Raw genomic sequence first — 27,544 nt, forward strand, 5'->3', positions numbered from 1 at the left:
TACTTCATTATAGCCTAACTCACCATCTTTCATGTTGCATTGTCATCAAAACCCACTTATTCAGAAAGCTCAAAGATCATGTACTCGAACTCATTTGGTATATTGAAGGTTTCTTACTGTATGGTTTATCTTTACTGCTAGTTTTCCTTTTTGAAATGGTTGAAAATAGCTATTATGTATACACAGTGGACCATCCATAGTGTTCCATTAAGATACTTCCTTCATCCATCTATGTATACTACTATTGTTGATAAAGTTGAAGCTATTGGATACAGCCACTTTAACACTCCATTGGGTGCATTTGATCTACTAGGCACAAATCGAGCACTTTTGTTTTAACTATCTCCTTCAAACATTGTCATTCTTTCTCCATTCAGTTAGTTTCCCCTCTCTTTTAGCGCCACTGGCAGTTGTAAAGGTCAGTTGGTAAATATATTTCTTCATTTCCAGTTGCTGATGAAACGATCTAACAGGCTCATTACACCCAATTATGTTGCAATACGACAAGTAAGTTTTCTGTGATTTTGTTAATACTGTATCACATTTTTTGGTCAGAAATTTCATATAATAAAATATTTTATGATTATCTACAAAACTAAGTGTGTTTTCTGACTCTTGCTTCTCAAGCACATTGAGCCTGATCACGTCATGAATTGCAAAATGTTTTAGTAACTTAAAATACTGCTCATTACAAAATCTGACAAATACATTTTCATAACAACATTATAAATATTTATTTGATTCAACCTTCAAAAGAAATTTGATTTGAGAAACCTTCAAGACCTTGAAGAAATTCACTGTTTATTGGAGGCATCCGATGAAGACTACGATGATGTCAAAGATGAAGATTTTGATGTCGAAAACTATATTGATTCAGGAGATGGTGAAGAGGAATGTGAAGAGAGATCAGAGACAGAATAAGAGGGAAGCGAAGATGACAACATTGAAAAAATACTGACTTTTATTTAGGACAAAGGCAGACCACACCACTGAAGTAATTTTGGCTTCAGCTGTGATGGTAATATTTTGGTGTCCTACATTCCAAGGAAAAACAAAAAAGTCCTTCTTGTATCATAATTGCATGATAATCAAGCTATTGATCTTTCTACTGCAAAAAAGAGAAACCAGAAATAATCAGTTTCTACAATGAAAGCAAGTTAGGGGTAGATGCTGTAGATAAAATGTGTGGATCATATGATGTGTCTCAGAATGTAAAACAGTGGTCCATGATAATCTTTTTTATAATGTTAAACATTGCTTCAATCAGTTCTCAGATCATACATGTAGGTAATGGGTTCACAGCTCTTAAAAGAAGGTTGCTCATAAAACAACTGCTAATGAACTTGTGTTTGGACAACTTGCTCAATGAAGTCTGAAGCCTATTGGGTTGCCAGTACACTTACAACAAAAATTAAAGAGATATGCTGCCAACCAAGAACAACCTCACAATTACGATGAGCCACAGATACTTATAAAAAGACAAACATGTGAAAGATGTTATTTGGAGACTCATAAGAGAATATTAAGCTAATATGACTGCAAAAAGTGTCACAAAACAACTTGCCTCTCATATGCTGTTTACACGTGTCTACCATGTTATAAGAGAGAAGCAGAAGGACAGATATCTGCTAATGAATCAGATGAACAAGAGATTATACTTATGTTCTATTTTAATTAAATTTAAATCTATAATTAGTCTTGTACAACAACTATATGAAAGTTATTTTGCAAATTGTTTTAATATAAATAGTTTCCTTTTAAGACTATAAAAATTGTTTTATCGTACCTTAAGTATTTTTATAACTTGTGAAAGTTTAATAATAATGCATATTGATTTTTGTAAGAGAAAACTTTTTATACATAAAAAAGTTTAGTAAATCAAGAAGTGCCTCTCAGGCTCAATGTGTGTGAACATGTTCCGAAACATACCGCACCCGACAAAGTGTTTATAATATGTTGGGTAATAAGTTAGGCTGACTTTTACATTACTTTCAAAATGATACTCATACACAAGAAATTAGACAGAAAATCTAGCAGAGAGCAAAGGCAAACTGCATTATCTTTATTAACTACACAATCTCCGCACCAAAAATTCCAGGACTGATATAATAATAAATCAGAAAATTTATATGTGTGTTCCTAGAAACAGTAGATAATGTCTTAAATCATTTTTTTTTCTGTCTGAATAAAACAGCAGCACAGATGTACCACATGTTAAAAGAAGCTGAACTTAACATTACCTTGCATGCTAATTTACAAGAGCATATTATTTCTATGACAACCAGGAGCCACAAAACCTTCAGAATGCTGATTGAAATGGCTTTTCATAGACAGCTTGTATAGTGCAAAAAAACTGACAATTATTTACATTTGGATCACTCAATTATTTTTGAAAGATGGGTGAGTAAGTCAACCCATTATGACATTCTTTATATTACAACAAAAGAGTCATTCATAAAAGCATTTGGATTTGCTGCAAAATGAAATAAAGGTTCTGATTTCTATAAAAACAGTTACTAATAAGAATGGAACAGACTGCCCGCAGTATTATGATCCATTAACAAGATAAAGTGCTAGATGGAAAGGCAGCCAGTTACTACTATTCATGAAAGCCTGCATGCAGCTATCACACATAAAAATGATGTTCAATTTTTTTTTTTTTTTTTGATTAGAAAGGAGATGGATTATCTGTAAAGGAACTTGTATCAGTGGATGAAGCTATATACTGTTCAATTCAGTAATTATTATGATATTTACAATATGGTATTTGCTGTAATCATGATAATGGTCATGCATATGCCTTTGTTACTTCAATATTTCCCTTACACCATAAGATAACTGCATTTCCCTTTTTTCCAGAGTCCCAAAACCAATCTCCGAGTTACTATTTCCTGTTCTCCAAGATAAAATGAGTGACAAAAGTATAGCACTGTGCAGACTTTCCAGCTATTTAAGCAGTTATGAAAAAGCAATCCAAAGACATACCAATATAATGCTTTCTAGAACTGCATACTTATTTGTATTTTGGAAACTGCATACTGATTTTCAAGGCAATTATTTTGAAAGAAAAGTCAAAATTATACATATGTTTTATATTATTTCAGGCAGCAGCATAGTGTTTTTCCAACTCATTTTGCATTAATGGTACAAAGGCTAACAAAACTACATGCAAAATATTTATTAAGAAAATGATGATGTTTTTGAAATGGCCTTTTAAAAGAAATATCATTTTGCCTCGTTTGCTTTGCGTTGATACAATTTGGAAGATAATCATATTCTGAAGGCACTAGGTACAACTTCACCCCTTGCATTATTAGCATAATACTGCACTGAATTTAAGCCACAATTTTATTTAAATTTTTAAGATGTAAAATCAAAACTTATCTTGAATTTAAAGTTATTTTTTTTAATTCCTCCAATTTTTTTTTTAAATTTTAAAATTTTACTTCTGGTTTAAAATAAAAGTAATGTGGTACATATCACAAGAAACTATCTTCAACTATCATCAATCATACTAAATTTATAAATATTTTGCCTTCTGGTATTTTTAATCATTTAGTGAACTGAAATTTCCTGACAAAAAATCTAGAAATTAAAGTTTATCCAACAATCTTCTTGCTAACAAAAACTACTAAAACATTATTCTCCAATTTGCACTGAACCTTTAGTGACTCATTTTGTTATGCTCAAAAATAAAACTTTATTATTTATCAGATAAATAAAAGATCTTATACCACAGCCATCAGTGATTCTATTTTGCCAAATTACAGTTTTCCTCATAAAATGAAGAATATTTGCTTTCAGTGTGATTAAAAGCTATACATGCAACATGGGATAGAGTAAAATACAAACAAAATGTAAAATAAATAAATTTTATAAGATATTAACTTTTGATTTCATATCTACTTCTGAAAGAACTTTCCACAATATTTCATCTTCAAATTCATTCAAAGGATCAAGGTTGTACCTGAAATAGATTTTTGTATTTCTAGATTATACTATATCAACCAGAAGTGTACATAATCATTTACAATAATTATAAAAATATAATTTATTTTATTAGAACTATTTTAAGACAATGCAAATACATATTTCATTTTAAAAGAGGAACTGGCTCATAATCTCCTTACACATAAGAAAAATTATAACAACTTCATTATGTCTGGGCTCGTTAACAACCTCATTAAGTCTGGGTTCGTTTTTCTGGAACCAAACTTTGGGTGGGCTTCTAGATTTCAGGAACTTCAAATACTGAGTAACTATTGAGTTACAAGGAAGAAATTATATTAAAATCGTCACTTAAATGAAAGTTTTCATATGACACGAAGAAAAGGTATGATATTCTGAAGTATCGAAAATATCGAGTTAGTGAAAGTACTCAATGAACCAAGATAAACAAAAATGTCATATTTTCAATGTCATATTCTCAAGAAAATATTGACCAAAAGAAACTGAAGTTCTAATCTTATTCTATCTTTATATTCTATAATTACTATTTTCATATATTCCTCACTTGCCTTTTTAATCAAATAAATATAGTTATTATTACAAAAGTACTAGTGAATATTGATTCTATATTTTAACTAATGTTTTAGCAGAATTAGTTAAAACAATTATCTTTCTATTTATAGTTCTTTCAGTTGATTAACAGAACTTGAAAAAAGGAAAGAACACAATTAGTGTTTAACTAATCAAGATGATTTACTAATGCGTTTTAACTTAAATGATTATGATAAAATAATGCTTTATGTACAGTTTATTACTCATAATTAAAAATTGACACTTTTCATTCCATATAAAATAGTATTCTTCTCAATCAACACTAATTGGTACAATGTAATTTTAACTCTTAAAAGTCTTGAATTAAGTACAGTCAAAAGTCGTTAATTCGGACACCCATAATCCGGACCTCAAAGCTACAAACTTTCTGCGCATGAGTCGCATTGTAAGACTTTTACGGCTGCGAATATGCGTGTGCACATGCGTGTTTAATGTATAACGGATGGTATAAGCTAAGGTAAAATTATCTAATTCAGTTAATGTTGCAGATTGCATTGTTCCTTAATCTTCGAATTGGATCCGGCTTATTATTTTTTGCAGACTGTTAGAGCAATTTTATAAAAGTAAGCTTGAACTTTCGATTATGTCAAATAAAATTTCCGATATATATTTACTAATATATAAAGGATCTACAAAGCGAAAGTATGTTTCGAAGTCCATTCAATAAAAGTGGAATTGCTGCAAAAAATGACCTAACCGTTCTGAAATTTGTTTATCAATTTTACACTGCTCTGCTGTGTGTGTGTGTGAGGGGGAAATGCCACGCGCAATGAATTGGAAGTTGATCTGTCAGCACTATCCTTATCTTCAAAACAGATGTTTTTATTTTATTTGGCTTATAATTCCTTACTAAATGTAGTATTTCATCTCGATGTACTCCGTCTTTGATATGATTTAAATCAAATTCCTCATCATTATAATTTGCTTCCGATAGTGAAGAAAGTGACACAGAGGTTATTGAAAACAAAAAAATTTCGATTGACTAATTAGTCGGTATTCTCGACACAGCAATTATAGGATTTGAACAGTGGAACTTTGTAACTGAACAAGAAATTATGTCTGTTTATAGAATTAAAGAGAAAGTATTATCACATAAAACGAAGCAACTTAAACAACTTACATTGAAAGAAATGTTTAATAAAGTAAACAAATAAATATTAAGCTTTCTTTTTTTTGCAAATTTTGATACCCTTTAGATCATAATTGTTCTTTATTTCATAAATTACGATTTCATATTTTTAATTTTATAATTTCTGCATGCCATCTTACCAGATTTAAACTGATGATCTATAATCCAGAAAAATCGATAATCCGGAATCGCCAAAGTTCCGACGAGTCCGGATTAACGACTTTTGACTGTATAATGAAGAAAGAAGGCATGGGAGACTGTTAAAGTTAAACTCCTACAAATTGGTGAGCGGCGTGTACCAGCGGGCTGCGGACTTGGATTTTTCTCGGATTTCAGCTGATGAGGATTTTGCTCGAGTTGAGACAAAGTGCTCTATGCAAAATATAGCTTCACTGCTTCTCCATTATATTTTCCCGAGAACTTTAATTAGACATTCTCGAGGTGATCATAATATCAGGTGTTTGTCCTGGATATCCCTACTTTTTCCTGACCAGTATTTTTCCAGATTGGTCCTTACCAAGGCGTTCCTGATAAAGAATGTTCCTAAGTACTACTTTAGCGCATGATTATTAGTGAATATACCTGACACTTGTAAGTTCTGGATCGATGTGAGTTATTACTATCCGGCTCTTGTGGTTCCTGACACATAAACATTTCACACAGAAATATGTTCTTGAAGAACGCATTTTTTTCTGATCGGGCGGTTAAGTTTACAGAAGAAATTAACCCCTTTTCCAGAAATTCTTGTGCAGAATGGAATTCAACGCATGAATGTTAGCTTATTAACTGTAATCAAAGTGTTGGCTCAAGGAAATAGACATCCTCCTTGAGAAAAATTGGACACTTCTCTCAAGGTTATATATTCCGGAAAATCTGTGAGTGATTTTAAAATTTGTCTACCTCTCTATCTTTTCAAATTACTTAGAAGAAAAACATTTGTTTTATATATGTAAATTACTAAGTGATTAGAATATTTTGAATAATGACCAGTTAATTTAAAGCCTGCAAATGAAAGTTTAAAGATTTGTTTAGCAGCTTAATTAGTGAGCTATTGAATATCAAAAATAGTAAACTTATAAATTAATATGAGTATGTTAATTTTAGAATGAGATAGGTGTTATTTTTATCCCAATGTTTATTAGTTATTGTAAGCTGTAATTTGGTGTGGTACTATGTGATATTTTGCATAGTATTATTATGGTAGGGAACAGATCAGTTTAACCAGTTAACTTATGTTAGAATTATTCAACAAAATAAATGTGTTTGTCTTATAATTTTATTGCATTTATTTATCTTGTGTATTTATTTATTTATTTTTGGTGGTCAGTCAAGTTCCTCCATTTGTTTGAGCTGGGAGGCTTTTTAAGGAACATGGAGCTTTTATTGAATTTCGATTATAGTTTTTCCCTAGTGGGCTTCACAACGTGCCCTTTTGTACTAACCCATATTTGATATGATTTTGTACTAACCCTATATGATATGACTTATGATGAATGTGATTTTTTAGTTAGTTCTGTTCGGCACCATGTGTTGAGTTGAGTCAAAGTTAAAAGTCATAAAAGTTTAAAATCCCTTATTTTCAGCTACGATTGTTTTTATGATTTATTTTATTTCGAGTTTTCAAATTTTTATTTTGAGTTTATTTTGAGCGTCAGATAAAAGTCATAAAAGTAACACCCTGTAATTTTCAGCTATTTAAGAGGAAATAAATTAAGCGTTGCTCTCCTGGAAGGACTCATTAACACGAACATCCCCACAATTCTAGGAGGAGAATTAAATGTCAAGTATTGTGACTGTGGGTGCCAGAACTCAAACTGCAATGGAACTATTGTGCATGATTCTGTGAGCAACTATCTTTCTGTTATATTTAACTTTTATAGTACATCATGTACATCAATAAGTTTACCTTCTAAGTTTAATAATGCTCTTGAAGTTCATTTCATGGAATAATCTTTCATAAGTAAACAACACATGGAGTGCAGCTTAAATGTTTGGTTTAGTTTGTTTGATTACAGCAAAGCATCAAGTAGCTATCTGGTTAAAGGAATTTACACCTTCATGGAAGACTACACATAAAACAGCAGGGGGTCGCCAAAAATTTTAACAGTTTTGATATTTCTTTAACTTATTATAATAATTTTACAATTACCAAATATTTTTATACTGTGTATCTGAAAATAGATAAAGATAAGACATTACAGACAAAGAAAAAAAAAAAACATTTCAATGCATTCTTTTTATAATATAAACGTTCATTTTCCTTGCTTTGCCTGTGACGCTCTCATTTTGTCTGTTACTTATTTAACATTTTCACATTGTTCTTTGTCTTAAAATTAGAAATTAAAGTTAATAACCTAAAAGTGCAATAGTATATTACAATACAAGTGAAAAAATGGACAGTTTCACTCATGCATGTGTCGGATTTGTGCAATAGTTATAGGGCCCCACAAAATTTTTGTAAATATTATGGGGTCCTGCGAGTGGCGAAAAAAAATCTCAGTGATAAAAAGGGGTTGCGACTGAAAAACGTTTAAGAAACCCCGGTCTAAACTACATAAGATTAGGACTGCAGAAGATTGGAAAGAAGTCATTTGATTTGAGGAGTTCTGCTTCTGCCTTGACAATTGTTGACTGACATTAAAACAAAACAAAAATGAAGCCTTTAAATGAAGATTAAGTGCAAAATTTGGTAAATAGCAAAGTTGGGTCATTGATTTCCTAGAATATTTCATATGCTCTGAATTAGGCCCCCTAATTGTACTTAATATGCATTAGAACCACCAAATTTTTTGATGAACAGGTACTTCTCTCCCCCCTTTCAGAATCCTGCTGATAATTTAAGTGAGAACAAACCTATTTTTCTCAGTGACAACTGTCACTTACAGGTTTCATGAACAATCCAAACAGCTCCAATTAAACTTACTCTCTCTGGCCAGCAACATCCCTGAATTTAATGAAATTTATAAAACCACCTAGAAAAACAAGTCAATAACAGTCAAAGACCCCAAATATTTAAAAGGACTAGTTTGATGCTAGAAAGAATAATAAACAATATCCACATATTTGCAGCATTTATGTCAAGAAAAATGCTGCTGTCATTTATGCTAACAAAGAGATAAATAGTAATTCTCATTTACTAGAGAAGTTTTTTGTCTGAGGAGCATATTCATGAGTTGCATTTCTACACAGCTTTAATAATATATGTAGATTATTTGTTATCAATATCAAAGACTCAACTATTATCTTTTACTGTTCAAGTTTAAACAAAATTACAAAAGCTATTACATGTTTAAATTAAACTCTTGTTGCTGAAGAATTTTATCAACTTTGGATTCAAATTTAATTCACTTTTAAAAATATGCAAGTTTTGAAGGAAGTGCATCAATAAAAATTAACAACTTCTACTAACAAATGCAGTAAATGTCATTTATATGACAGATAAATAGTTTTTAAATGAAAGCAATATTACCTAACAGTTCCTTGAAACAGAATTGGATCCTGAGGTATGGCAGACATTCTTGAACGTAAATCCTCCAATCCTAATTCATCAATATTGATTCCATCAATAACAATGCTACCTGATGTTAATTCTACTACTCTAAATAAGGCAGCTCCTAATGAAGATTTCCCTAGATTGAACACATATTATTAATCAACAAGCATAATAATCACAGCAAATTTATAATTCTGGTTAGGTTAATTTGATTAAATCAGTGCACATGTCAATCATCTGCTCAAAGAAAGGAAATGCTTTTGTACAGCACTTTTGACAGAAATTGGCTTGCATTATATTTAAGGAAAACCAATGCAGTCAGACGGTTTATGAAATTTTGGTCTGAGTTGAACTAACAGCATTCAACAGCCTTATCCTCTTAGCCATTGATTAATTAATTTTCTTTGAAGAGTGGAATACTAATTCACATGCACTTTAATAAATATGACTTCATTTCCTAGCAAGACAAAAAGTTTTGGCTTAGACATTATTTTTTTTTTTTTTTTTTCACTACACATAATCAAATCGCTTTAAGCTTCATATTTTCTTTATTTAATTGAAAGCTAAAGACGGAGATGCATAAATGCATATTTACAGGAAACTTTAAAACTTGTGACGTAATTTCTTTTTTCTATTCCTTCTATCTTAATTGAAGTTATTTGCATGGCTGTGTATAGCAAAACTTGTCTATAAAAAGTACACTCTAAAATAATTTAATTACTACAATATGAGACTTCATACAGTGAATTTTCCATGTTACTCCCAGAAAACAATATCTAATAATATGTGTTATTTTTTATTGAAAACTGAAATGTCAATAACAAATTCAGAGCTTAGCAAAGTAACATTTTTGCTCATCACAAATTATGATTGGAAAAAATAACCTTGCATAACAACAAGCACAGTAAAACATCACATAATTGGTAAAGTAGTACAAATTTTGAATTATGCATTAATTTTCCCTACTGGACTCTTCAGTTTGGACAATGGAGTGAAAGGAGGCTGAATGATAAGCAACTGGTTATTTTTACTTTTCTTTTTTAATAGAAATGATCTCAATTAGTTAGGAGACAGGGCAATACTGATTTTGTACTGATTTAAGTGCTAATTAAGTTTGCAATGAGTGTTTTAAAAGATGTAAGTGACCAATGTGAGGAAAAAGAAAAAGTTAAACAAACTCTCAAATGACCGAAAAAATTTCTGAATTTTTGAATGGCAATCCTCTGAAAAGAAAATAACTCCATTCAATATTTTTTGACAATAATAAAAAACAAAAATTCCAACGTATGTGAGCAAATTTCCAAACATATAAATGATCTTGAAAATGGAACCTTTTTTGGGCAAACAGGAATTCAGAAATAACAGCCGCTGTTCCCTATCAACAGCAGTGCTATATTTCATAGACACATAGCCCTGCTGATCTTCCTACTAGAGCGATTGATCATAAACTCCTACCGAATGTATCCCTTTGGTGGCATGGGCCATCATTCTTAGTGCTAGACAGCTCAAAGTGGCCGCTGCAATGTTCTATCAGCTATGAGACCAGTACAGTTGCATCTGTGCTGGTCTCATTGCTGATAAAATGGCCACTTTGAGCTGTCTAGCACTAAGAATGATGGACAAAATCAATTTTTTGTACAACAGCTTATTCGACTAATGACATTCTGGATAATTTATTTCAGAACCCTTCTTCTTTATCTAAAATAGCTAATGTAATTCCGTTTTGCTTAAGATTTATTTCTAGGTGCAAAGAATGGGTCTTTGGTTCTGAAGATAATAGATTAAAAAATCCTGCAGTAGTACCTTTATTTAATGAAAGGCAAGGTGCAATGAAGTTGATCATTAAGTGAATCCAGCTTGTGCACTTCCATAATGATATAAATAGTCTAAAAATAATTCATCTTTAAGTCCTAAAAAGTGTCTTAAGCTCACTTTCTCCTTTTCTAGATGATGATGGCATTTTACAGGTGGGAGATCATCTGCAAAATTCTGACTTAGCATTCAATGTCAAACATCCTATAATTATCACGTGTCAACACAGGATTGCCTTATTACTTGTTAAACAATATCATGTAACTTATATGCAAGCAACGCTCAGTTTACTAGCTAATATTTTAAAGCAGAACTATTGGGTTGTAAATGGTAAGAAATTGTCTATTATCCATAAATGTATTGTTTATCACAAATATAAATTATCATCTAATGACCAATTAATGGGGAACTTGCCAAAGATAACACTTGAGAGACCCTTTTTAGCACAGATATTGATTATGCTGGTCCTGTAATTTTGAAATGTTAGAAAGGTCACTGCTTTAAGAACACAAAAGGTTGTATAGCTTTGTTTGTATGTCTAGCTACCAAAGCTTACCATATTGAGCCAGTTAGAGACTTAACTGCAGATTTTTTCATTGTTGCTCTTAAGCGATTTGTACCAAGGCATGGTACACCACCGTACTTGTGTTCGGATAATGGCATAAACTTTGCAACAGCAAAAAGAAAATTGTCTGAATTGCATACTCTACAACTTTCACTTAACAGCAATGAATTGATTTTAAACTACTTGGTTCAAAATACTATGGAATGGAAAATGGATCCCCTGGCTTCTCCCTACTTTGGTGGTTCGTGGAAATCTGGGTTTAAGTTCATGAAATTTCATTTGAAAGGAATGACAGGAGAGACAAAGTTAACATTTGAGGAATTAATTACTCTACTAACTCTAATTGAAGCTGTGTTAAATCCCAAAAGAAGATTTCTCTAACGTTAAACCCACTTTATTAAAATGATGGGTATTATTACAGTGAATGAATCAAAGCTTTTGGAAAAAATATTATAAGGAGTATTAAAACTCCTTGCAACAAAGACATAAATGGAAGAAACAACTTCCAAATTTGTCTGTAGGTGATCTTGTAGTAATCAAGGAGGACAACATGCTCCTGGTGTTTGGCCATTAAAGCGCATTGCTGAAATCCATCATGGAAAAGATAGCACTATTAGAGTTGTTACAGTAAGAACTTATCAATGGACATTTTAAAAGATCTATAGTAAAACTTTTACCATTGCCACTGAATCGGAAATGATCTATTCTTAATATAGTGGCAGAGCTGGAAGTATGATTGGATATGTATTTAATATTTGCATTTCTTTCTTTTTCTTTGTTTTCTCCATTTTTAATTCTTTGTTATCATTAATATATGATAATTTTTTTAGTGGCAACATCTTTCGTTTTACTACTGAACAGTTTTCTTAGCCATGCTGTGCTGTCGGTATTTTTCTGTTAAATAATATTTCATGCTTTAGAATGTTAATAAAGTTTGTCTACAAAGCTGATTCTTCTTAGTCCAAGGTGAGTAACAATAGTTCTAAATGAAGAGGGAAAATAGGCTCTATGTTATGGTGACGACATGCATTGCCATAGCAGATCAGGGAAGGGTAAAAAGACATAGAAGTGCCTATTGCAAAGCAGTGTTCTGCAAAGACAGCAAATTTATCAAAAGTCATTTATTACTTTGACATACAAAGAGATTAAAAAGTCTGCATAATGAGTCAAATTTATTGTAACTGTTAAAAGTACTTAAAAAAAATGGGCTTGAGAACAGAAATACCATCATTTTGTTAATAAGCGCTTACTTAAAAAAAAAAAAAAAAAAAAAAAAAAAAAAATCCCAGCTGTATTCACTGATTAAGAGATAATTCAAAGTTTGATACAGATAACAACTAGTCTGAAAATTTACGGCTGTTGTTGATGAAAACAAAACTTTCCTCATCATCAGTGCTTTTGTATAGAATGAGGGAGATTATCCTTGGAGCAACTACAGAGATGATGACCAAGAATGGCTTTTTGAATATACAACTTAAGCAAAGGAGCAACAAGAAAGAACAATAACACTGAGAAACAAGAAAGAACAATAACATTACTTAAAAGTTAAAAACTTTACTGCTGATTCGAAAAAAAAAAAAAAAAAAAAAAAAAAGAGAGAGAGAGAGAGAAAGAGAAGAAGAAAAGGGGGGAAAAATTAATGAAAATTAGATATCAGACATATTGTTGTATGAAAGTAAGTTAAAAACACTTAACAACACTCTGTTTTTAACTTTTATTACAAATTTCGAAAATTTTCGTATTTTAGGATCTTTTAAATCTAGTACGATACCATGTAGAAATTAGAAAATTAAAAATATGAAAGAGTTGTTTATGAAATAATGAAGGATTTATGGCCTTAGGGATCAAAATTTACAAAAAAAAAAAAAAAAAAAAAAAAAAAAAAAGCAGCTTGATATTTATTTATTTGTTTAATTATACATTTCTTTCAATGCAAGTTGTATACGCTCTTTTGTTCTCTGTGCTAATAACTTTTTCTTTCGTTTATTAGGCATTTTCCCGCCTTCTCAGCATGCCTTCATAGCGTAATGGCCTGCAGGCTGGGCGCATATTTGAGAGATCCGTGGTTCAATTCCTGGCGAGGGCGCTGCTCTTTTTTCACTTCTCCTGCTTCTAAAAAATACCTAATGTCTCTACAGTGGCACCCAAACTAAAAGGGTGGTGGATGATGATTCTCCACACCCAGGATTTGGTGTTTGGGTCTCCTAAAAACCCTAGTCGCCCTTTAAAAAGGGGAGTATATAAGGTATTTCTCCCGACTTCTTAGCATGCCTTCATAGTATGATGGTCAGCACGCTGGGCGCGCATTTTAGAGGTCCACGTTTCAATTCCCGGCAAGGGCATTGCTCATTTTTCATCACTCCTACTTCCAAAATACCTAATGTCTCTACATGTTTTATAAACATACATACTTTCTTTCCCGTGTCGAGTATTCCCACTAAACTGTCAGTCAAGATCTTTTCATTCTCAAAAATTTTTCTTCCCTTTTGTTAGCGAGTTTCCAGATTTAAAAATCATTCTACAGATTTTGCAATCCATTAGTTGATTGCTGATTGGTGCATTATCATTGGAATGGAAAACTTCTGTTAAATAATTTTTTATATTTTTTTTATTTTTCCACATTTCTTCACAAAATCTTGCCTTCTATAGTGTTTAAAATCCACATCAGAATAATGTTGCTGTTTTGCCTGATTTTGAAATCACACTTTCTTAAACCTGAATTGACTTGGGCTATATTTTCTTTCACCAAGGCTGTTATAGAAGGTAAGTACCACATATTTTTTTGCTTTCCAAATCCTGCAAACACATCTAGAATTGAAAACTCTTTCTGATATAATGGAAAATTTAATATTGATGAGATTGTGTAATAAAAAATAATATGCTAAATTAATTTAATTAAGGAAGAGCACATTTTGTCATGCTAACTTAATTTATTCTGAATCTAATTTTTTCTGCCATCTTGCTATTATGCCAAAAAAAGAAGACCAGTATTAGTGACATTCTACTCCAAACAAATATGTTTTAGTCTTCAATCATTATTTGTATCATACAGGAAAATATTAACCTCTACTTGAAGAACTACTTAAGGCCAAAAGTATCATTGCAACTAATGGCAATTAATTTAATGTCAGTGATCGTACACCTGCTTGTGTATTATATTCATCTTTCTAGACTTTTAGGGGAGGGGAGAAACGCTGGTCTAGAGGCCTGGATATTGGATTATTCCAGACATCAGTATCTGTATTTTGGGCTTTGCACTATCCTTGTTACATATGGATTAGTATCAAGAAAATGTGGACACCAGTATAGCAAAACATAGCGTGTATAGAAGCTATCTATATCTTGACAACTATTTCAGCTTTTCTCTTGCCCATAGAATTAAAGATGAACAGGTTATATTTAATTGAATGCTCTTTTACAGAAAGTTCTAACTGGTAAGAAATGATAATTAACTCAAGAAAATTAATCACAGAAAAACAATTTAAAAAGCATACTCATGTGTAATAGTCATTTAGAAAATACATTGACATGATATTTTTCATTCAAGCAAAAAGAATTCTTACCAGAGCCTGTTTTGCCTACTATACCAATTTTTTCTTGAGGTTCAATGCTGAATGTTAAACCATTAAGAGCCAAAGGTAGACTAGGTCTGTAACGCATTTTTACATCATTAAAAGTAATTCGTCCTCGAGTGGGCCAGTCAGGGGAAGGTCTTGTTTTTTCGATTACAGGAGCAGCTTCCACATCAAGTTCTTCAGCATATGTCTGAATGCGTTCCACAGATGTGAATCTTGCTTCCAAATCACACCCATGTTTCACAATGACTTGGTATGTACTATTTAACTAAGAGAAAAGTATTTTAAAAATTAGCACCTAATTTACATTTTAAATATGCACATATGTAAATATAAAAGAAAATCTGATATTTTAATAGAAGAATCCCTTGCTCTCAACAAATACTAAAGAATTTTTATAATCATATTATAACATTTTTCTTTAGTATCTTGCATTATATCTTTTTTTTTTTTCCCAATAATGACACTTCCAATTAAAATGTTAATGACAGCAATATTTTTCAAACTTAAAATACTTAATGTTTAAATGTTTGTTTTAAAATACTTAATGTTTAATATTTCTTTATTATTACTTTTCTAAAACATGCTTTCACATTTTTTTTTATTTCCCACAGAGATTATTCATCATATCATAGATAATGTAATAATTATGAGTTATTACATTTGTTTAATGAAGATTAAACAATAATAATTCAGTAATTAAAAATTCATTATTTTATTCAGTTCACTCATAATGTTTCACTGCGGAGGAAATTTTGTCAGTGACTTTTAACCTACTTCCCGATAAGCTGTCGAGTTCAAATTTTGTACACACGCTATCTGTCAATGACAATGCAATCCAGTTGTGTCTTTTTTTTTTTTTTTTTCTTCCAAAATTTGGTTTAAATTTTTTAATTGAATGTTTAAACCACTTTTGACACATATCTTCATTTAATGAATGAACTAAGCAAAAAATAATTTTATTGTTTACATCATCAAATACAATGGAAAAAAATCATTTCAATTAAACATGTATGACAATTCTAATTTAGCTGCAAATTTTGATTTTCTGAAAAATTGCTCGATTTTTAGACTGTTTGACATTAATGGTTTCAAAATTTCAACATCTAAAAATATGTGTGAAGCAAAGTTTTGAAATTTTTACAGATTATAAAATAAACCTTTAACACTCTTTTAAAACAAGGATGATAAAAGAAATATTAGATGAGTGAATTTCTACTCTTTTTTTTTTTTTTTTTTTGATGTGCTGCAGTTTGAAGCAGACAGGAGGAAAAAAAAAATTCTCATAGAAAAATTACTTTTGAATTTGCCACCTTGATGCAATTAACAACGAAGTTTGCCATCTTGATGCACTTTGACAAATTGGCAACATTTCTTCATTTTAGCTTCAAGTAAAATGCTTGTTATAATACTGTTATTACATCCAATTTTCAAAACCCAATATTCAAAACAACTTCTTCATTCTCTGAATGACATTAATTTTTCTTTATTTCATAATTTTCTTAAATTGCTTGTGACTTGATAATAACTAAAAATTTCATCATAGATAAAAACAGAACATATAACAGAACTAAAAAAAAAAGTTTTTAGAGAATAAGCTTTTATTTAAAAGGAATATGATAATTAATGCACAAAAAGGGAAAAAGTACTGAGAATGATAGATTAAATAATTCATCTGCAATATACAGAATTCATCTGCAATTTTATATCACAAATAATAAAAATATGAGATTTCTAAATAATGTCAACAGTCCATAAAAAATGCACTATCATACATTAATGTTAAAAAATCATTATTTTCTACTAAAGAATTTTTATAATATGATAAATGAAAAAAATATGTTCTTATAATTAAATTCGTTTATTACACCTAACTACAAAGAAATAACTACAAAAAAAAAAAAAAAAAAAACTCTTCAAATACACAGGTAACTTATAGAAATTACAAAGATATTTTAACTGTTGAAATTCAGAGCTTATCGGTGAAATCGTTAGAATAAAGACAGTAACTGGAAAATTTCTAGAACACAACAGAAAAGTTATCTACAAAAAATATGTAAATACAATAGAACTTTAGCTGTTCAAAGTTACACTGTATTTACAGATGTTCCTCTTAGCATAGTTAATATTATTATTATTATTATTATTAAATGATATTTTAGCCCCATATGATGAATAGAAGAAAAAAAACATACAGTGGAACTTTAGATGTTCAAAGTTCCACTGTATTTACAGGTGCTCTACTGTATCCCCCCCTCCTTGTTCATCATCATGCATGGCTAAAATATCATATAATATCATCATGCAAAATATGGTAAATAATGGTTTATTTATAAAATCTGTGATCTAAAATAAGATAAATTAATAACCTTAATTCTCAACAAGAAAAGAAGCATGAAAAGGATTTTGATTTTTATATTCATAAACAGATCTACAAAACTAAAATTAGATTCAAAAAACAATCTTTTATTATATTATACCTCTAAGACACAAGGTATATTTCAAAATACTGATAAAATGAATCTTCATCACAACTTTTTTTTTTTTTTTTTTAATTATAAATTCCAGCTAATGTCTAGAAACAAAATTTTTTATGCAGATTTTATGCAATAACTGCATAAAAAATGGGGATTTTTTTTTAATGGAAGATCAAATTGTTCATTAGCAATTTTCGTTAAACTGAACATTGGCATTGCAAAGCTATGCATGTAACATGAGTCTTACTGGAAAACAGCTTTTCAATTGTTACAGACTAGAATTTAGTGTGACTGTGTATGCATTAGTGATGTAAGAAAGGCAGGATCATATGGTTGGTGACACAGAGTGCTAGTGCAATTTTTTTTTTTTATGGAACCATTTCTAAGAAGGAAATAACATATGCAGCATAAAACTTAGAAATTACTTTTTCTAATTCACATTAACACTAGAAAGATAATATTTCCCCCCTTACTGAAAAATCTAAAGCTATTTTATGGGTTAAATTAAAATTAGGAATGCAATATATATATCATAAATAACAACTTTATATTTTAAATATAAAATTATGTTATACAATATTTGGGTACAATATTTTTATCAGCATATGGAACAATCAACTTGTAAGATCCAAAAAGAAAATTTAAAGAAATGAAAGAAATGCTGTAATGTTAATTATGTAATGTAAGTAATTTTATAACCTAAACTGAGTACATGAAAACATACTTATGAAATATCTTTAGAATCAGAAGAGGTAGCTGCATCTTTAGCAAAGGAATCAGCGTTTTTGTTTCCTACATTCTCTGCATATGTTTTCATTCAAACTTGTAAATTTTAATTTGACTATTTTTTTGAAACAGCTGAACAATTTCTTGCGCTGTCGGAGAATGACGTTTGAAGTTTGCTATTGCATGTACTGAAGAAAGAGAATCTTATTGAATTGCGAGCTGAGTGTGTTTATTATTAATTGGAATTTCTATTGCCTTTCTAATTGCTGAAATTTCCACCTGCAAAATTGTGTTCTCTGGTTATAGGCTTCTTTTCCAGGGTATTTTTAGATTTCTGGCTTTATGGAAAATACAAGCTGATCTCAATTTTTTCATCTATTTCTGACCCATCTGTAATTCCTTTGGGCATGCACTGATTAGTGGCTCTTTAAAATCAAATTTTATGTTAGGAGAATTTGCAGGGTGCAAAAAATACAACCAAGGTTGGGAATTCAAATTTTTTTGGACTTTCAGTTATTTATTATATAAATGCTTGATTCCTAGTATAACATCAAGCAATTTATTTTTATATCCCTCAATAAGTAATAATTTTTTTTACTTTGATTAGCATAACTTTATATGTTTGCCTCAACACTTAAAGAGGAAATGCTTCTTCAAAGGTAAATTAGCAAAACCAAAATTGGATGTGCACATTAATTTAACTACTTTAATTAATATGACAAAAATTAAAAGCTAACTAATACATAAAATGACAGAAATTAAATGGTATCAAATACATATTGTAATGGAAATTAAAAGATGTAGAGAAGAAAAATAGAAAACAAAATTGCTCTCAAAATGCACTTTTGTGTTTCACTCAAAATGTATGCTATGTAAAAGGTATACTTTGTCAATTATTTAAACTGATGTAAATCTTTTTAATCCAATAACTTTTCAGTTTTCATATTAACCCATTTATGCCGAAGGTTAAAAAATTGGAATTTTTGCATGAAATTTCTATATGTTAGATAAAAAAATATAATAAACAATGATTTGAAGAAGAATTTTTTTTTATTTTAATTAGTTTACAAGTTATAAACAATTATTTAATTAGTTTACAAGTGTTCCAAAAATGGAACACTAAGCAAAACCATTGCTATAATGTTACAATGTATAAAATCGTGGGTTACCTCTAAAAATGTGGTTATTCCCATTATTCGGTACAGTAATTGGAAGAACACTTAACATGTAAAGCCACATTACATTTTCCACATCGAAAAGTAGTGTTTTTATGACATTGAGCACAGCGAGTTTGCTTTCCTTGCTTTATGATCCTATGATTTATGCCATCATAGCGTGAATCAATGTTTCGCTTCTGAGAGAGTTTTCCTTTCCTGCCAGGTTCTGCAGGATGACCATGAGTCTCAAAATAATGGCATGCTACACGACAACGGAATTCTAAAAGATCCATTGGTTTTGCATCATAAGTTTTGTGTAATTGCCAAGCATTTTGTAAGGCCATTTCGAAACAGAACAACTATGGACTTGAATACCATTTCTTTCCACAAACTGATGCTCTATATTTGTCAATGTTTTCGTCTGCTCTATCCACACCTCCCATAAATTGGTTATATACTTTTATCATGTTTGGCTGCTAAGCTTGGATTTTCTTTTTTTGTTCTTGTGAATAACGATTTACAAGACACAGTGGATTTACACCAGCACCAGATGATGCAACAGTCACAACACTGTTGTCATGCCATCTACAGACAATATTGCCTTTGCCATTAACTCAATAACCGAATGAGCCTCTTTCCATTTTCTTTAGGGCAACATCCGATTGCAATGGTGGTTTATCAATACGACCTTTTCTAACTGTGCCTGTTGCCTGATGACCCATTGAACCAAGTTTATCAAGCAGGGCAATACTTGTGAAAAAATTATCAAAAACAAAATGATACTGCCCAGGGTGCTCCTCTATTAGTGCATCCGTAAACCGTAAGACAACAGAAGCACCAACACCATACTCCTCATATTTGTTTGCCAGATTTTTACCTTGATAGGGTTCGAACCAACAGGAAACATTTCAATTGAGAGTTTGTCAAGCTTAGGTTTACACCCTTAGTTGAAGCATATAAATTTGAGTATGTTACAATGAGTTCCATGACATCGTCATTTAGGAAAAGTTCAAAATGTTCTGTAGGAGTTCTTACTTTGGTAACTGGTAACTGAGTAATTCTTCCTGATATGGGTTGGACATTTAGATTTGCTTTTTCCCATTTTCGTACAACTTTTTCGAGCTTTTTCTTCTTTGTTAGAAGTGATTGTTGCAAAGTAGAAGAAGTCGATGGAACCCCATCTGCAGGAGAATCAAATTTAGGGAAATATGAAGGATCATCTGGGTCAGAGTCAGCATCAAAAGAACCATCCCGAACAAGATAAGCAGGTGCGCGCAGCAAAGAACCAGGCAGATTATTTATTGTTCCCGCATCTTCCTCACCGGAGTCCTCATCAGAAACAGACGCTGTAGCATTTTCAGGTGGTTCTATGATTATGGCACTTGCTTCTATGTTGTCACACGTCTCTAAAAGATCAGTTAACTCATGTAAGGCTATTTCGGACATCTTGTGTCTTGGAAAATCATTTCAACTAAAAAAATATGAAGAGAAAATATATGCGTTCTTGTGGTAGTGGTTTTGCCTAGTGTTCCAAAAATGGAACACTGGAAGTTTCAAGCCTATAACTAATTCAAAACTAATAGCTTTTCTATTTTCTTTTTGAAGTAATAAAGAGTAACTTATTGAATAATAATGCAATTGTTTTTTTTTTAAATTTTTAAAGTATAATGCAACAGAGTTATAGTTATCTGTTTATAGATGAATCTACAAAAACCTTGACAAAAATGAAGACCAAAATTTCACAACATCACAGCAGCCAAATATATGCAGGAGTGACAAACTCTGCGTTCTAAGCAAAGCCATATGCCCTTACAAACTGGCTGACATCACAAATCAAACCATGTGTGCGACCTTGAACACGTGGGCTAAAAATAACTTTTATGTGAGGCATGTTATAAAAATGGAACAGTAGGCATAAATGGGTTAAAATATTTAAATTTAAGAATCAGGCAATTTCATTAAGGTAAAATGGTAGCTCAGTATACATCATTAATCTGTGCTAGATCTTTGGCCTTACACCAAGTTGGATGTATACCAAATGAAATTTTCCAAACAAAATAAAGGGAAAATAATTAATCCATTTAAAATAAAAAATTCTTCTGTTATTATTTTAACACTTTTGAGTTCAGTGCAACTTTTACGTATAAGCTACACAAGCTATAGCTTAAGGCCCCTGCTTTCTTGGGGGCCTCTCAAAAAACCCTCTAGGCATGAGAAAATCATATTTGGCACTGACATATAATATCTAGACCTGTAAAGGGCCCCATATCTCAAATAGTTTAGAGCCTTATACTTAAGTCTAAATCCAACCCTGGTTGAGTGTTAAAATAATAACAGAAGAATTTAAAAATAATAACATAACATGAACAATGAATAACATACTGTACTGTTATAATAACCGTACGAAAACAGAACAACAATAACAAAATATGTTCAAATAATTCCTAAAATGAATAAAAAAGTATGAGAGAATAAATAAAGCAACCCCACATTATAAGTAAAAGTAGGCAGGACACTAGAATGTCACTATTGATCATACAAGCATAGTCCCACCACACCAAATGTGCAGTTCCACCTCAATTTTGATGAACAATGGTTCAAGGGTCTCCAACCCATCTGACCTTAGCACCTAACAACTTGAAAGGATTTCAGCTTACCAGTATTTTGAATACTCCTATCCCATGCTGCACAGATCGCAAACATCCATGCCTTCTCCAAGATTCAAAACTGGGCCCAATGATATGGCAGCCAGTGTCACTAACCACAATATTAATCAAGAAGGCAGTGATTCATAAGCAAGAATATCGAAGACAATTGATAGAAACGGTGCCATATATGGCTGAATGCAAAATTGTTATCTGAGGTTGCCATACATTTATTATCACACTTTTATGCAAAACTTGTCATAGCATTTTCTTGAAAGATATAAATAACTGCAATGTGTGTAGTCAAGACTCAAAGAAATTAAGCTGCATTCCAAACAAATGTATCCACCAAAATAATTTTTGCTTTCAAACAGGATGTGTACTAGGTCGGATTATTTTCAAAGTGAACACGCACAGAACTACCAGTGTCTTTAATGATATGTTTTTGTTTAAGCAGAAAACTTGACTTTGATTTTATATATCTGAACATTTATTAATAAATGAACAACATCATAAGTTACTAGGCTTTATCCAAAATAGTTAAAAAAAGTTAAAAAGAGAGAAAGAAGGAAGAAGATGCACCTGCATTAGGCTTTATGCAAAATAGTAAAATAAATTTAAAGATTGAGAAAGAAGGAAGAAGAACTACCTGCAAGACCAGAACAAGAGCCAGAGCTGAAAATGCTGGATTCACATTATCTCTAAAAAATATAACAAATACGGAAGTTATTAAAGCTATAAGAAGGCACAGAAAGTCCATTCGAATTCCAAGCCATCGCATAGAACAATAATACAAGTAAAAGGGTGAAGTGTGCTGGTCCACCAACTGTGTAAATCTAGCAAAAAAAAAAAAAAAAAAAAAAAAAAAAAGCAAATATTAGGTAAATAAACACACAAATTTATAATATAGCAAACAATATCTAATTTAAACATGATTTTAATGTAATTCAATGTTTAATTCCTTATTTAAAGTTAAGTTCTATTTTAAAATATATTTTTTATAGCCAGCTTCACCAGATATTATAATTTTCTTAGAATTTTACATCATAAGAACACTAGTAGAAGAATAAAGCTTTTATTTATCAAAAAATATGATGAACATAAAATTAATAATTAATGTGCATATAAATGCATGCATAAAAGTAATATAATCACTTACAGATTTTAAACAAAAGTAAATCCAGATATTTACCTATCAAATATTATTACAGTTGAATCCTGCTATAAAAAACCAAGCTCTAATGAGTCACCAACTATTCTGAATATGAATTAACTTTTTTGCCCGTCCAATTTCCTACACAATTAATGTTATTTTATGCTGTTATAGCAAACCTACAAAGACATGAAAATCAAATATGATGAACTTAGATGATTATTTTTGATTGAAAATTTTTTTGTAAATCAGGCTGGCAGGAGTACTGTTGGAAATCTGAAGTCTTTCGCCTAAATCAGAAGAGTTGACAACTCAGCTATAGTGTAAAACTATTAACGCATAGAAAAGAAATGGATAATAATAGCTGTAATTAATTTTTTATAATTATCCACTTTGTTCGGTAAATGAGAATGGCTTTTGATTTATCTACTTCTTTTGGTTAAATGTGACAATGGCTTTTAATTGTTACTTCTTTTGGTAAATACGAAAATGATTTTAATTTATTCACTTTTTTGGTAGATGATTTACTTTTCACGTCTTTTTTTTTTTTTTTTTTTTTTAATTTTTTTGGTAGTATAGTAATATTAATTTTTTTGTGGGGGGAGAAGAATTCATCATTCGGTTTTTACACATTTTTTGTGAAATAGTCCATTTTTCTTATCACATCGGATATAGCAAACCAATCTTTTGCTCCTTTGACTACACCAAAATTGAATACAAATATATGCATAGTAAACATCAGTAAAATATTCAAAATACTTTACAAATCTCTATAATAAATTACAAAATTTCAAAATAAAAGTTTATTGAAAAAACTACATTGAAAACCATTTATGAAAAAGTGAGTTTGCACAACATGAGTTTCATTTAGAGATGATAATACCAGTGTCCTAGCTTTTTTTTTTTTTTTTTAACATTTTTTGGACAAATTTTCACAGCACTTCTTTTTTTTCGAAACTCAGCATCAACAAATATTCTAGAACAACATCTGAATACATAAAATCTAAATCTGAGAATATTAAAAACCTTGAAATTTACAGATCTACCAGGATGCTGGAAGATATGATGAAAAATTAGGAATCTCCTGGTTTTACCAAGAAGATTGGCAGCTTTGATTATGTCATTTTTGTTGACAAAAAGAAGGTTTGACAAAGTACAACAAAAAAAAGCATGATTATTTTATTTAATACATTTCCTAGTGCTGATATAAGAATGGCAAAAATAAGTAAAAACAAAATCGATATTAAACACGCATTTAAAAAAAAATTTTTGGTTGCATGTTCGTATATAAAACAGATATTGCAGCACAAAAATAAAAAATTTTATCATTTTGTAAAATGTATCATGTTTAAACCTGAATTAAGAACCATCTTAATAAATTTTTCCTCTCTCTCAACAAATCAAAAGTTAAATGTACACTAAAAATTATCTTATACTATTCCATGGATTTGATTCCATGATTTCTACTTTCAGAGTTACAACTACAAGATGTCATGCCATTCTAAAAGTTACACAACCAAGATAAATTATTATTTTGCCTACTAAAGTTCTCCAAATTTAAATCCTATATCAGCAGCATTACACTGTAGAGTCATTACGATTTTTTTGAAGCAGAAGTAATGAAAAAATAGCAATGCCCTTGCCGGGCTCGAACCTCAGAGCTCTTGAATACATGACGAGCATGCTGACCACTACACCATGAGAGCATGCTAAGAAGGTGGGAGAAATAGCTTTGCCAAATCCTGGTGGTAAAGAATCGTCATCCACCACTTTTTTTTTAGTTCGGGTGCCACAGTAGAGACATTAGTTTTTTTCAAAGCAGGAGACATGAAAAATGAGGAATGCCCTTGGCGGGAATTGAACCACGGATCTCTCAAATATGCACTGAGTGTGCTGACTGCTACGCCAAGAAGGATTTGCTAAGAAGGCAGGAGAAATACCTTACAATATCAGTTCTTAAATTCTCATGTTAGCCTTCTGCCGTCAATAACAGAATTCAATGACTTCTTCTGTGGGTCTGTTTCAGATGTCAAACTATTTTGCAGTATAACTTAGCAGTTTTGTACAACATTCCATAAAATGTCAGCAAGCATCTTTTGTTACCTCCAACCCGAAATATTTATAATACTCTAATTAAATTTCATTTGTAATTTTTATTTTGCATTTTTCTAATAATATTCATTGAGTATTTATTCATTGCCCTTTTCAACCCTCATTTAAGAAAGATCATTGAATATCCATAACTTTTTGTAATCAATTTATTAATATTACTAATAAAATTTATCTTCATAAAATAAGATTTAAAAATATATTACCATTAATTAAAATCACATTGAACTAAGAATATATTTAACAAACCTATCAAAAAAGTCATCTCGCTTCTGAAAAGCTCTAATGGTAGATAAACCTTGCACAGTTGCCCTAACATGGCTGAAGATTGGTGATCTTGATATGTTTTCAAACCTTTTTAAGTCACGCATGGTAACTTTAAACATCTTTTGTAGAAAAAAGAATAACACACCCAGTAATAACAGAGGAATCACAAACCAGTAGTAAACAACCATGACTATCAGCAGAGCAAATAGTAATGCAGAAATCTTTTGGAGCAACGATACCATTATTATTGGCATATTTGTGTCAACTAAAGAAAAATAAAAAAATAATTATAATTTATACCTAAGAATTAATCATTATTTATACTTAAGAAAAAAAAATCCAAGACATCAATAAAATTTCATAATAATTGCATGAAAATCATGTAAAATATATAACGAAAAAGGAAAAAATAAATAAATTTTATATAATCAAAAGACGAAAACAATTATAATGCTTAAATTAAAATATGATTTAAATATTTGAGGGTTTTTGAAAAAAAGTAAATTTTTTGTTTGAAGTTATATAGCAAATTTTCAAAAATATGTTTCCCCACAGTTCTGTAATTGACATAGATGGAGAGAAGCATAAATATTTGACAACTTCTTATACAATATGATCTCTTACATTCTTATTGTCATTCATTCATTATTTTTTAAACTAATTTAAAATTCTCCATTAAATATCATTAATCAATAATGAATCAATAATTAAAAATAAAACTTGCATTCCTCTCATGGTTAAATAAACCAATTAAGAAAAGCTAACTACTATGGAGAAAACTTAATATATTTTTGCATGATGCAATCATGTAAAATGTAATCATACATACAGATTACAAAGATAATTTTTTAAGAATAATTTTGAATTTTATAGTTCTTATAACTACTTGGTACCTTTAAAGACTGCAAATATGTCTATAAATACACAAAATGTCTTGAAAAGACTAATTATATCCTGTTTTGAATGAAACAGTTGAAACTTTATTCTACAGAATAATCCTAAAAACCTTTTAAATATCAGTTAATGTAAAAAGCAAAAGTACACCTACGGGCTCAAATTCTGTCTGGTTGTTTAACCAATTAAAAAGGAGCCTAAAATGCTATTTTTCTCAATACTGATGCCTCTGAAGATGAATTTTTTGGGACATTTGTTCACATTTACATTTCACATATCTTCCATCAAGTATATATTTTAAACTAGCAGCTTTGCTGCCAGCCTTCGTCTGGCTTCGTCTGGAACCAGAAAAATGGCTGAAGGGAACACCAAACGTTAAATTTAAATACTGCGTAGCATTTTACTCTGCAGAACAACTTCATAAAAAAAAAGGTTATTATGTTTAACAAAATTACAATAAGCAATATCCCTTAATACAAATATTAATTATCCTAATAATAAATTAACCAACTTCCCTTTGCAAAATCTTAAGAACTCAAATGGTATAAAGGAGGTTAAGAACTTTGTTTCCTAGAAAAATCACTCATAACTTTTCAATATCTTAAAAACAGTGAAATGAGCAATAAATAACATAAAAGAATACAAAAAACAAAAAATTCTGAAAAGCAAAGTATAATTAATAATATTTTATCTTGTATTTTCAAAATAATTTATATCCCTTAATACAAATATTAATTATCCTAATAAAAAAATTAACGAACTTTCCGTTGAAGAAAAAAAAATCATGCAAAACTTTTCAATATCTTACAAACAGTAAAATAAGCAAAAAATAACATGAAAGCAACTCAAAAAACATAAAATTTCGCTCAGAATTTTACTCTGCAGAACAACTTTATCAAAAAAAAAAAAAATATATATATATATATATATATATATATATATACAGTCAAAAGTCGTTAATCCGGACTCGTCGGGACTTCGG

The 27,544-nt window shown here is 30.4% G+C and overlaps 1 protein-coding gene across 4 annotated transcripts in view; it reads right to left on the reverse strand.

Moving 5' to 3' along the window:
• Positions 1–27,544, reverse strand: part of LOC118184286 (ATP-binding cassette sub-family C member 5-like) — a 181,276-nt gene that overhangs the window by 22,098 nt on the left and 131,634 nt on the right. For all 4 annotated transcript variants that reach the window (XM_085815584.1, XM_085815583.1, XM_035353937.2 and 1 more), the window contains 5 exons: positions 25,651–25,933; positions 22,789–22,975; positions 15,123–15,402; positions 9,159–9,318; positions 3,889–3,967 (listed from right to left, as the gene is read on the reverse strand). In XM_085815584.1, coding sequence (XP_085671710.1) covers positions 3,889–3,967; positions 9,159–9,318; positions 15,123–15,402; positions 22,789–22,975; positions 25,651–25,933 — 989 coding nt within the window. The remainder of the gene's footprint in view (positions 1–3,888; positions 3,968–9,158; positions 9,319–15,122; positions 15,403–22,788; positions 22,976–25,650; positions 25,934–27,544) is intronic.

Source organism: Stegodyphus dumicola, chromosome 4 (genome assembly GCF_044657685.1).
Source record: "Stegodyphus dumicola isolate Sdum_Otavi_A_Nest chromosome 4, ASM4465768v1".
NCBI lineage: Eukaryota > Metazoa > Arthropoda > Arachnida > Araneae > Eresidae > Stegodyphus > Stegodyphus dumicola.